Source organism: Podarcis melisellensis, assembly GCF_964234715.1.
Source record: "Podarcis melisellensis genome assembly, chromosome: 1".
NCBI classification, from domain to species: domain Eukaryota; kingdom Metazoa; phylum Chordata; class Lepidosauria; order Squamata; family Lacertidae; genus Podarcis; species Podarcis melisellensis.
The window spans coordinates 131058019-131071231 of record NC_138528.1 but is presented as its reverse complement, the minus strand read 5'-3'; the positions used below and the strand labels follow the sequence as shown (position 1 = coordinate 131071231).

The 13213-nt window shown below is 40.5% G+C and overlaps 1 protein-coding gene across 4 annotated transcripts in view; it reads right to left on the bottom strand.

Annotated features, from left to right (window-relative positions):
* The window catches only part of USP40 (ubiquitin specific peptidase 40), a 39077-nt gene that overhangs the window by 13622 nt on the left and 12242 nt on the right, over nucleotides 1–13213 (bottom strand). For all 4 annotated transcript variants that reach the window (XM_081905296.1, XM_081905298.1, XM_081905297.1 and 1 more), the window contains exons 12-19: nucleotides 12621–12792; nucleotides 12257–12341; nucleotides 10197–10267; nucleotides 8869–9188; nucleotides 5986–6112; nucleotides 4778–4835; nucleotides 3334–3387; nucleotides 1331–1419 (exon numbers count right to left, since the gene is read on the bottom strand). In XM_081905296.1, coding sequence (XP_081761422.1) covers nucleotides 1331–1419; nucleotides 3334–3387; nucleotides 4778–4835; nucleotides 5986–6112; nucleotides 8869–9188; nucleotides 10197–10267; nucleotides 12257–12341; nucleotides 12621–12792 — 976 coding nt within the window. The remainder of the gene's footprint in view (nucleotides 1–1330; nucleotides 1420–3333; nucleotides 3388–4777; nucleotides 4836–5985; nucleotides 6113–8868; nucleotides 9189–10196; nucleotides 10268–12256; nucleotides 12342–12620; nucleotides 12793–13213) is intronic.

Sequence of the window (13213 nt, the reverse complement as noted above, 5' to 3'; positions counted from 1 at the left end):
AAGTATGTGGCTGAAAACAAGTGTAAGTGCACAATCCTATGTTCTTTGGGATGGCGTCCCAGGGGCTACAGAATTTAGTGGATCTCTCTCTCCACAGGTGGTGGTGGTGGAGGAGGAGATCCACCTGCAGACTGGATGATCTGCCCTTGTAAGCCCCCTCTCAGACAGTATTGGGGGGGACAACCACCACCTGTATTTCCCTGCCATTAATGCTCCAATAGCACAGAGGGCACAATGTAGGCATTCCCAAGGGTTAGATCAAATCCACTAGATCCAAAGCTCTCACATACGCCAAACACACTGCTGGAAGAAAGTACATTTATTTTTCACTCCCACTGGACCAAAAAGAAAATATGCCTTCCCCTTACCTTCCACCCTGCCAGCCTGAGCCCACCAAAGCTTAGTGTATGACTGCTCATCCACCACTGATCCTCCCTCTCCCCAACTCAATAGGATTGCTCTGTAAATTCCTTTTTTTCAACTGTATTTTTAGTTTGGGAGGGGCATACGTTAATGGCAGAGCACATATACAAAAGATTTAAGGTTCATTCTCTGGTATCTTCAGTTAAAGGATCTAAAGCAGAAGGTTAAGAGTTACTTTCCCCCCTCCAGACACTATTGGGAGTTGATGCTAGTCATTCAGGCTACTATTTTGAATCCTGACAGTATAAGTTTCATTTAGTTCTATGTTCAATAACTAGGGAGCAATGGTTCAATACATTACTGTTACCCCTTATAAGATCACAGTTTTTCTGAACCCAAACAAACCAAAGGTTCTGTTGATTGCTAATAAAAGACTGACCCAGCACTGGGATTTAAGGAAACAATTTATAAGCAAGACACTGTTATGTGGAATTTCAAAGGGAACTACTAATATTCAGTACACTAGCTGTGAACAATGCAGTGACATGCCTTAAACACACTGTGGGTGGAATTTAACACTACCATTCTGCTTGCATGACTGCTTTTCATCCAACAGAAGCTTCTGCTTATGTAAGAGGAAGATAGGTGATTTTCTCCCTACTCACTGCAGCCCTCTGCAAAACCGCTCCAGAGAGCTAGAGACCCTCTACAACAACATGGAAGGCAGTGCAGAAACTGAATCTGGGAGGGGGAAATGAAAGAAAATTGCATCCACTCAGTTTATTTTAGTGGAGGAATCCATGGGAACAAACCATTGGATTAAACTTCAGCAAGGCGTGGGCTTCACCCAAAGGTACACTCACCTCATTCTGCCACTAACAGTGCCAACAACAAAATGACAAGAATAAAAATAGTGACAAATGTTCCCCAAAGCCCTTGTAAAACCTTCTTTTACAGTTTGTCTTACCTCAGTGGCTGTTGGAGCTTTCCCAGAGCACAGTCCTAGAAGGCTTCCCATTTTCAGCTCTGCTTCTTTAACAGTATAATCCTCAGGCACTTAAGTAGCCCAAAACAGGAATAAAGAATCATGCTTTGTATTTAAAGTAGTCATGTAAAAATTAATCAGGAAACTCCAAAACGCACTGCACCTCATACAAATTAGAAAGACTGGGTTTAGACTTCTGTTTCTGGCCACAAATGTGGAAGTAGTTCCCCTGAGGCTCTCCAAAGCTTGAGGGAGGGACGATGTGAGCCCATGGATGCTGTCTACAACCAGCTTCTGCTATCAATGGAGGTAGAAAACTTCACCGGAGGCAGCAGTGCAGGGCACTGAGTTTAGCACGACCCTACCCAATGGACCAAACTGTGGTCTAAACCTCCCTTTAAATCCATCTCAGCCAAAAGAAGGGAACTCACCTTGAAACTTATCTATAGATCGGGGGCAGGGGGCAACTCCCAAGAGACTGCGATCTACTCACAGTTAAAAACTGGCAGTCAAAGTTCCTGAGTTTTTTCAGGGAGGAGGTAAAATGTTGAGCTGTTTTTAGGGGAGTCACAATTGTTCAGCTTCTTTGGGAGGAGCCAATGATCTGCCAGTGACCTACCGCAGACGTCCAGTGATCTACCAGTAGATCACGATCTACCTGTTGGACATGCCTGCTATAGATGATACCTAATAACACCATGGAAGTTGGCACTGATACACCCAGGAACCTCTGCTTCTCAGTCCTTTACTTAAAATAGTTTAACATTTTATCATTAATTATTTTTTCCTTTATTCTTTTCTACTGGCTGTTCATATTTCAGTTAGTGCTTGTACTATTATTTAATTATAATGTATTTTTGATAAATCCAATATAACTACTCTTCACTTTGCCAACCTACATAGACGTTAGTTTAAAATAATTATTCTTTCAAAGAACTTCATCCCCTGGTAACATGCAAATCCAAAGTTCCAATTGTTTTATTGTTGTTGGCAAATCCTTTGATCCGTTTCTCCAGATTTAATTCATTTACTCTTTCTGTGAAAGCAATTCACAACAGTTCAAAGATTCCTTTTATGCTGACCCTCCAGCTAAAACATTCTGCAGTTCTTGCCCGCCCCCCCCGGCTTCTGTTTTCATGCTTAGCCTCCTGGCTTCAGTAAAAAACAACACTAATCCCCTCTTTCTTACCCAGTGCCAGGTGGGGTGGGTAGTCTTTATTCCCTTGCATTTAAAAATCAAAACACCCTTTCTCCTATTTACCAACAAGAATAAACTAATGTCTATGTAGCTTGGCAAAGTGAAGGGAAGTGCAAGGAGTTGGCCTAGATGGCCCCTGGAGTCCCTTCCAACTTTACATTTCTATGATATAATATGCAATGCAACCATAAGGGGGAATCTACACACATATAAACTGTTCTGAAAATGCTTTTTTTTACAGCATTTTTAAAAATACATTTAATTTTCCATAAGACTCACCATCATCATCTAGTGTCACACTGTATATTGCACCCAAAATACACATTAAACCATGGGTAGGCAAACTAAGGCTTGGGGGCCAGATCCGGCCCAATAGCCTTCTAAATCCGGCCCACGGACAGACTGGGAATCAGCGTGTTTTTACATGAGTAGAATGTGTCCTTTTATTTAAAATGCATCTCTGTGTTATTTGTGGGGCATTCGTGAGGAATTGTGAGGAATTCATTCATCCCCCCCCCAAAAAAAATATAGTCCAGCCCCCCACAAGGTCTGAGGGACAGTGGACTGGCCCCCAGCTGAAAAAGTCTGCTGACCCCTGCTTTAAACTTTTTATTTGCTGCTGTATAGCTGAATCTGATGTCTAATTAAAAAAAGCTGCTAATAACAAGGACAAAACAAATGGTTGCCTGATCATAAACCCTACTTCTTGTTTAAAAAAAAATGATAGCACAACCACAAACATACAGCTGCATTAAGCTGTATTTGGAGGACTGATATGTGAGCTTACCTGGACAAAGAAGTTTTCCATTTCTGCTAATGGGCCTGAGACAGCTATTGTTAACTGCAGCATGAAAAAAGAGAATAAAGATGGAATCAATACAAATCTATGAAGTTTCATTTGCCTGAATTTTTCTTCACCTCATTAATAGAAAGACAATTTAATTGAATGGCCAATTGCTCCTCCAGGTTGGAATGCAGAATGTTGTTGTTTAGTCGTTTAGTCATGTCCGACTCTTCATGACCCCATGGACCAGAGCACACCAGGCACTCCTGTCTTCCACTGCCTCCTGCTGTTTGGTCAAACTCATGCTGGTAGCTTTGAGAACACTGTCCAACCATCTCGTCCTCGGTCGTCCCCTTCTCCTTGTGCCCTCAACCTTTCCCAACATCAGGGTCTTAGTATCACAGAATTGTAGAGTTGGAAAGGACCACAAGGGTTATCTAGTCCAACCACTTGCAATGTAGGAATCTTTTTGCCCAATGTGGGGCTCAAACCCACAACCTACAGATTAAGAATCTCATGCTCTACTGACTGAGCTATCCCTTCCAAGCCAGAGTTTCTGCTCATTTATATGCGTATCAAAATAGAGAAACAAATTTCACACAATGAGATTAAATTAATTTGAGATTAGAAACATTTACAAAAATAGATACATGTGATGTTCAAGGACATGTGTAAACATTTCCAGAAAATGAACTGTGTGGTTGGAGCAAATTGTCTTATTTTTAGAATGATTATAATGTTCAGTCTTTGAAACACAGCTTATGTGCATTTAACTCATGCGCATTCAGCTTTATGTTTGCGGCAAAAATATAAATGGAAAGGGGTCAGGGTTCTGGGAAAGATGACTTTGGCAATCCCACCTGCCACTGAATCTAATGAGTTTTGTCTCTCTGTGATTTTGGTTTTAGATGTGATCCTCAGAATGTAACCCGTGTATGTTGTGGACTTACTGTAGTAGAAAGTGTTTGATCCTTCTACCTTAATCACACAGGTGCTCTCATGCCTGTATAATAAATATGCAATTACAGTACTATTTCTTCTGTCCATACCAAACATCTTCCCTTGATAGCTTTTGTATGTACAGAAATACATTTTGTTAGCAGTTTCTGTTAGAACTGATAGAAACCCACATGCCTATTGTTTTATCTACGATTTAAACAAAAGAATATATGGGTTGGATTAGCATGTCCCATGCATATAATTCTGCTCCCAATGTTGCTCCTGCTGGAGGAAGTGCAGTTCAGGGTGAATGGAGGCTGTTTTCACCTACTCATCCTTCCTCCTGCAGCCGCCTATATCCTCTTAAAAGCTGCCACAGAGGTAAGGAAGAAATGGAGGAAAATTCCTCCAGTAGCAGCTTTTGTTGGATCTGATACCACTTGATATCTTCAACACCAACTCTGAAATAACCAACTGAACAAAATTAAATTTTGTAAAACTATTTTACCTAGCTCCTTGTCCAACTGCATTTCTTCTATTGCTTTAATCCTGATGTCTGCCATCACCTAAAATAAAAACCATTAATTAAATGCAAATGTGATTCAGCAAAGGAATGCAGATTTCATAAATGTTTATGTTTTAGTACTTAACCCCCTTAACAGCTGATGGCTGAAATATTTTTATTAGCAGCCAAAAATTTCATTTTATTGCATTTCTTTTCCTCCTATAAAACCTTGTATATTTTCAGATGAATAAGCTGAACAGGAAAAACCTTATACAGAAAAGTCAATAAGGTATGTTGACTATGAATATAGACTTAAATGTATTATTGAGCCATAAAATGCAGCTATTTGCATTTTAAAAGAATCTCCCCAACTTGCATCAATTATGTTTCTCCATAACCTAATGAGCTATTACTAAAACATTGTTAACTTCCTTGACACAAAAAGTGTGTAATATGGAACTTGTTTATTTTAATTGCATTTCAGTCTTTTTATTGTAATAGACTACTTCCTACATCACATTTCCCAACTTGTGTTCTTAAGATGCATGCAGGTAAAGGGCAAGATGTCCAGTAACACATGTATTGGAATTATGCAAGGAGTCAGCTGCAAATACCAAACATATGTGGCCCAAGTACAAACAGTAAATACATAAATACTTCAGGTTGTATGCAACTATACAGCACAAAGTGCTAGCACAATGCGGTTTTCCCCTCCTTCCCTTGCGTGTGCCCCTCCATCATGCCCTCAACTGCTCCAGAGGGTGGAGGAAGCCCCACAGCAGATTGAGGGGGTGCACAGGGAGGAGAGGGGGTGATTGCTCCACCGTGCAAGGAGAAATTCTTGTGCTGATGTACTATCTGCTTAACACTGTACTGAGTACAACCCATTTATTGAAGACAAGCAAAGCTATTTAAATGTATATCTACCATATGTGTTTAGCACTTTAAACGTGGCCTAGTTTAAAAAGCAATGTGTGAATCAGTCCTCACATTCACAGCTGACACTAGGGGTGTTACAAATATATGCACATCTTCCTACTTTCCTATAAGCATCTAAAACACAAGCAGGCAAAAGTAACAAGGTAAACAGCTTTCTGGACTTGGACAATTTGGAAAGCAAAACAAAGTAGATGAGCTGAATTGAATGGGAGGAAATGAATCAGTGGAGATGAAATCTCTCAGAGCCGTGCAATCACAGTTGCTTTACTTACTGTTTCAATAGTTGCAGTAATTTTAACTTGTATCTCTTCAGCCTCCAATCTACAGAAATTTTTTACTTGTAACCAGCTGATATCATGCGTAAAAGCAGTCAAATTGCCGCCTGCCACATTCACCATGCTGCAAACAACACATGCTTAGAATGCATAATTGTGCACCCACATGTAAGACAAAATGCAGGGAAATGAATTCTAAACAATGGTACTAATCTAAGCAACTAAATGACCCAGCAAGGTAGGGTCTCGTTCTTATGTAATAAACTAATATTGCAAATATCAGTCACAGCACAACCCCAATCCCCCGTTGTCATCAAGGAGACACTGTGGTGGGCAGTACTAGACATGCAAGTGTCAGAAGTCACAACACCAGGTGGTAAATCTGATTTTAGTCAGTATCATGTGCCTACTAGATTTCTTGTTCTTTATCCTTCTCCTCTTTTGGTTATTTATTAATTACTCAAACACTGCAATGAATATGTATGGCACACTTCTAAGTTAAGTAATCTTAGTGCCTGAATGTCTGCTCCAAGCAGATTTCAACCTAGAGTTTAGCCCAAAGAAAAAATATAACCAGCTGCATATCAAGATGAATGCAGTTGCACATACATATACTTAGTGAAAATCCATTCAAACCTTTCAACCCATGGGCTACAGATCCCTTAGAATTCTGGGTTCAAAGGGTTTGGGGGCGTCTGACTGCTTGAAAAGTATGGTGCAGAGCAATCATCTTTTGAAATCAGTGAGACTTTCAAAAGCAGTTTTTGATATGGCATAGTGTCCTTGGGTGAACCTGCAGAAGCTTTGGAACCCATCCATGATAGCTGTGGTTTAAATCTGCTGGTGGGGATTTTTAGCCATATTGCTGCTGATTGAGCCAACTGCGTAACTAACAACAACACTAGTTTTGGATAATCTGACGGACTGCTATACCTCAGGATGCAATGCTGGCATTTTTATGGCCAGCTCAGACCACAGCTGATAAAACACTTCAACGTTGTCTATATGTTAATTTCCTATACTGGAACATCCACCCATATATTTCTTAAAGTATGCCCTATGAATCCTATTCCCACAGAAATCCTTCAGGTGCCTTAAAATTCCAGTTTGGCTGCACATAACCCAGGACCTAGATCCAGTCAAAGCCTGCTGACATCATGTATATGGGTACTACTGTGAATGGGGCCAACACGGAATCTCTAACAAAGTACACTGGAAATATGCATTCCCACATCAACAGAAATGAAACTATACAAAAAGACACACAAACTATATTGGTGGGTTTAGGTAATAAATGTGGGAATGAAGCTAATTAAATTTAGGTTCTCTCACAGAAGTGGATCTATGGAAAGAGACAGAAAAGAAGGCGGCGGTGTAATTTAGGCATCTTGAAAAAGAGCTCCAGCACAAAAGGCTTAGAAGGAAATGTTGAAAAGGAAAGCAGATTCTGAAATACACATCCCAGTCACATTCAGAATTATTTACTGTGATAAATCTTTTTCATACAAAACTTCTCAGCTGGCATGACTTTTAGCAAAAACTCTTAAATAGAGAACAAATCTCTTGCCTACATGTTCTTTGCCCTAAATCGTGTAAGAGAGGAAGGAAAGAAAAGGGGCTCCACTGAGCTTTACACCAGGCTGCAGCTACAGACTGATGGACCTTGCTCAATATATTTATGCTTCTGGTTGCAAAAACATTGTTACCAGCTGTGAGTCCTTGAGATAGTGGAAAGAGGTGGTTGTAGAAGTAGGACAACAGAATCCCACTTGAATTATATCAAAGATGTTTATAAAGTGGTAGCATGTGCAAAAAAAAAAGCATTACAGAATTCCTGTTCATGGTCCCCGGTAACCTGGATTAGGTGCCTTGCAGAACTGTTCAGGGCACACGGGGTGAGGGGGAGGTGAGAAAAAACTGGGAGCGGGAGGAGAAAGGGTTGAAATATTTCATTTCTCACTCTTCTGAGACAACCTGTCACTGTCAGCTTGAACCTGAAAGCCTTAGCAGGATGGAGCAAGACATTTCTAGAGAACAAGAAAGGAAAATTGTCCTCTCCCACTGCTGAAGCCTCCTTGTGCAATGCAGGGTACAATGCAAGGCACAGCCCCCAACCCTAACAGCCTCTTCAGGGCTAAACGGGATTAAGTAAGGCTCCTCCACCCCTTGTGGGCCATTTTGACAGGTGGGTGGGGTGCCTACCTGTCAATCACCTGGTGCCACCATGGCTTCAGGTGGCCAATCTTCAAAGGAAAGAATTGGGACGGCATTTTATGTGCGCTCTAATTTTTTCCTTTCTTCCTTTGCAGTCTGGCTTAAACTCCAGTCAGGCTGCAAAGGAACACCCCTATCAAAATGGGGATTGCAGGTACCACCAACAAATCCCTACAAACCTTGCTTCTGGCAGGGATTGGCTGCACTTGGGAATTTTGATCAGGAGCTCCCAAGTGGAACCAGTCCCAGTACGGCTTGCATTTGGTGCCAAATTTAAAACGCATCAATAACAAACCCAGTTTGCCAAGAAACTATAGGAAGTTTCTTTGCCGTCACATCAACACCTGTCCCACACTTAATGTTACATATTAGGTAAAATATAGGGCAGGTGGGTGTGGCTTAAGGAAAACTGCCTCACAGGAAAATTAGGACCTCTGATGAGTCTCACTTGGATCACAGTCAAGAGACACCTGTATGAGTGGGCCCTGAGATGGCCATTTCCCATTCTTTCCTCATAAACTGCCCTCAATACTGCACGGTCCTAGAGGTTTTTTTAAATCACCAAACACATAACTGGCTTGTCATATAGCTTTCCACCACTGAATTACACAATGAAACATAAAAGGAGAATAAATACTTAATCTCAATTCAATTCACAAGATTTACCTTTGGTCATGGCTGTCTAAAACTAGGATTGAGCTTCCATTCTTGAGCCCAATATTTCTGAGCGTCTGTTTCATATCTTCTTCAGGAATGACTTTCCAGTTTTCAGAGTCTTTCTCAGACCCTGAATGGTTCTTTAAGACAATCCCTTCGGGGGACATTAAAGCATCACAAATAGCTCTCAGGTTTGAACTACATGGAAATACATGCTGGGATTCCATAAATTGCTGTCCCACTCGTCCTTCGTTATGTCCAGCTAAACGAAGAACGTTTATAAGAACAGGTTCATGGTCAATGCCAGTCAGAACTTCCACTCCATCAACCTATAGAAACAAAGCAGAATTATTTGAGCACAGATAATGAGCTGAGAGAACATTTAGTTAATGCTTCAAGTGCAGGTTTCTGTAAAACCATGATCTTCTTTGTATGCCACAAGCAGTATACTTTGAGCAATATCCTTAATTAACACTCAAAAATTTGTTAAGGTGTAATAAAATGTGAAGGCTTCAATCAGGGAGTTGGCAAGCCTCTGTGTTGAAATATTTAATTGATTTCAAAGGCAGGTAATTTTACTGTATTCTTATTAAATCACTAAATGTTCATAGAACATACAAAGCAGTAAATCATTCAAGTCAGATCTTAGAATCATAAAATTGTAGAGTTGGAAAGGACCCCAAGAGTCATTTAGTTCAACCCCCCTGCAAAGCAGGAATCTTAACTAAAGCATCCAAATAGATGTTAGTATCCATTCATATGCAACTATTCAGAAGGGGGTGAAATGCCTCTAGGTAACTTGCAGGTAAAAACATAATACATTATCACACCACAAATGTTTAAAATGCATAGCATGAACACCCAACAACAAAGTCCATTTCAACCACAAATAAAAAAAAACAGAACGCTCATAAAAAATGCATTTGGCCACTAGTTGAGAAAAAGTGTTAGTTATACAATAGTAAAATTGCCGGGGGGGGGGGGGGGACAACACGGTTGATAGGGATATCCAGTTGTGTGTGCTTGCGCCCTTGTGTAGGAAACTATTGTGGCTATCATTTAATTTTTGAGCTTTGTGAAAATTGAAATAATATGCACACAGTTGGCACAGGTAAGCAAACTCCTAACAAGAAAAGCAAATGGCACAAGAATGATAGCAGAACAACAAGATCCTGCCACAAGGAAATGAAACCAATGTTTCTTCTAGGCATAAACAGACTCTAGCCATTATTTAAGATATGGCATGCAATTCAACAAATAATAAGCTTTAAAGTGAAAATAAACTTTAAAAACAACAAAGTGTGTTTGTCCCATTCACAAGGTAGATAGTTTTGTACCTCTTTTCCATTCCACACGAATATATTGGCTCCATCAGAAAGTCCAATGCCACTCAACGTAGAATCATCCCCTAACAAACAAAATAGTTTTTTAACTCCAAAAAGACACACTGAAAAGTAAAAAGGCCCTTTAAAATTATATAAGCCAATTATGTCTAAAGAATCTCCAACAACATTTGACTTCGTTTCACTGTAAAGTGTAACTTTATTAGCTAAATGCTTTCTCCTTCTGAAACGGAGGAAACCCCCCCAAACTATGCAGCCCAAAAGCCAATTTACAGCATCAAGTTAATTAATCTGTATTCTTTAGTTAGGCTTGTTCTGAGTTATTTATTCTGAAAGAATTTGGATTTTTTGCCAGTCTAATACTTCTGCCACATAGGAAAGAAACAGTAGGACCATCCAAAATTAGTAAACAAGACAAAGGACATATCTACGGTATTTTTCATCAGCACCACACAAGAATCTTTGAAAATGTATCTCCTTGATGTGTTTCATGTATGTTTATGTTGTTGTTGACATACGTCTGTCTCAGGAGACAGTATGGAGAACCGTGCCTTTGGGGATGAAGTCAAACTGTTGGAAGGTTGCAACAGGATCACATATATTAAAAAAACCTATTGCTTGCATGCCTTTCCAGCTGCAACTATGTAGTTGATCCTCGTCCAGCCCAACAATTGCAGCAATGGGGTAAGAGAGCTTTGTGGCAACACTTACCGTATTTTTCGCCCCATAGGACACAAGAGGAAATGTGTGCGCGTCCTATGGGGCGAATGCAGGCTTTCGCTGAAGCCTGGAGAGCGAGAGGGGTCGGTGCGCACCGACTCCTCTCGCTCTCCAGGCATCGCGCAGATCTCTGCAAGCCGTGGGAGTCCGGCGTGATTCCAAGTGAGGGAATCGCAAGACTGCATGCTCCTCCAGATTAATAATTGCACATAGAAAAATAGTCAGAGAGAGTAAGTTTAGCTCACCCTCCCTCCCATTACGATACGTTTGGAATACAAAAATAATTTTAAAGAAAAACATCCAACCACGTGATAGCTCACTAGCAGTCTAAGTGGCATGGTCAGGAACAGGAATATTTATGTAAACATGGCAACATGCCTATGCCTCCAGCCCAGGGGCCTTTGCAGCCTTTCGTGGAGCATGGTGCAACAGGGTAGGGTGGAAGGCAAGGAGGCAGACAGTAGGCTAAGCCAGAGCCAACCACTTCTGGCTTTGTCCCCCTCTTATACCCTGCTGAATTCTATGAAGGCAGCACTGAGACTAAGGAGGAGCCAGTGCCATCCTTTGGGCTGGTTGTAAGTAAGGAGGAAGCACAGCTGTCAACTTTCCCCTTTTCTTGCAAGGAATCCTATTCGGAATAAGGGAATTTCCCTTTAAAAAACGGAAACGTTGGCAGCTATGGGAGGAAGGCAAGTGGGGGCTGACTAAGGGCAGGCTGAGTTTGGTTGGGTAGTGCCCCATTTGCCCTGATGGACCAGTTGCTATTGCCCTTCAGTTTTCTTTCCAGCCCTTGGGAATCTTCATAGGTCACCCCCTCTCTCCCCAGGGCAGGCCAAACCACTCATCAGCCCTGCTGCTCCATGCCTTCCTCAAGCTGTTTTTCCGTAGCTGGAATGCATGTGGAACAGAGATTGTGTGTGTGTAGAAACTTTCTGACTTTTGGATGTAATCTACTATATCAAAGGTAAGTCGTGTCCATTGCACTACCCACTTTTGGCTTCTTGCATAAATACCCACTACTGCCACCTGGGCTGAAAAAGGTTCCCCACTATTGCTATGCCTCATTGACTCAATGCTGTGTCTCAATGACATGTTTAAAAGAGGAAGGTAATCGTGCAGATTAGAAATGTGGCATACATAAAATTTTAATTCTATGGTAACTGATATTAGTGAAGATGTCTACCATAACAATCAAGATGCTTTTTGATGCATACGTATCTTTGAAGAAAGGATTAATTGGTCACTCCAGCATAATCCAATAAATCTCCTTACAAGTATTTGGAGTGGGGGTTTGTTTTTACAATTACAATTATGTAATTTTAAAGATATCTTACCTTCAAGTGTTTCGTATATATGCAGTCCAGCTGGAAGAAGTTTTGCAAGGCTGAGAACTAGGTCTCCTTCCCAAAATTCCAACAACTATTCACAGAAAGGGAGTAAATTTCAGAAGTGCAGATATGGCTATGTTAATCATCTTTATAAACGATTCACACAAGTAGCTGTGGCTCTCCTGAAGGATGCCATAGTACTAAATAATTTATAATACATAAGGGTCATCTTATAGTAATCTACTCTACAAGTTACTAAAGTACATATCAAAGTATGTAGGCAAACAATCTTGCTTGTTCTACAAGCCTATTATTACTAAAGAAACTTAAACTCGGTGAAAGTTTGGGGAAATAGAATAACAGCAAATACCTGAAATACCAATTGCTGAAGATCTCCCAGTGTTTTTCTCTTATCAATCGTAAGATCTAGAACACTTTCCTTCTGAGAAACTACTTGGTGCAGAGCTCCATTGTAAAATTTATAGTGAGAAAATATATGGAGATGTAAATCAATATTGTTGTTTGCCAAGTCATATTCTGCCCTTTAAGAAGCATTAACAGAAAAGTATGTTCAGTGAAAAATCTGAGCACAATTGGACAAAAATCTTAATTTTCTTACAAATTATACCTTCAGAAACTTCCCACAGTAAAGACAAGTTCTTTGATTTGTATCTTACTTCATAAAATATCATTCTAAAAGTCTCATTTATTTTTTTACTAATTATGCATGTTGCACTGTGCAGGAATTTTATAAGGAATTTAATATTTTCAAAAGTGTAATTGATTCTCTGATCAGAGAAGGCTCTCTGATCCCGTGAAGACTTCTGCAATTACAATGGAGAAAGGTAATTTGGTTGATTCCCCATTCCTTCTGCACCCCTGCACACATATCCAATTGCTCAAGAACATTGGGGGAACAACACGGAAAGTGACAAGGGATGGGGAGGCTTGCAGAAGCTGTGG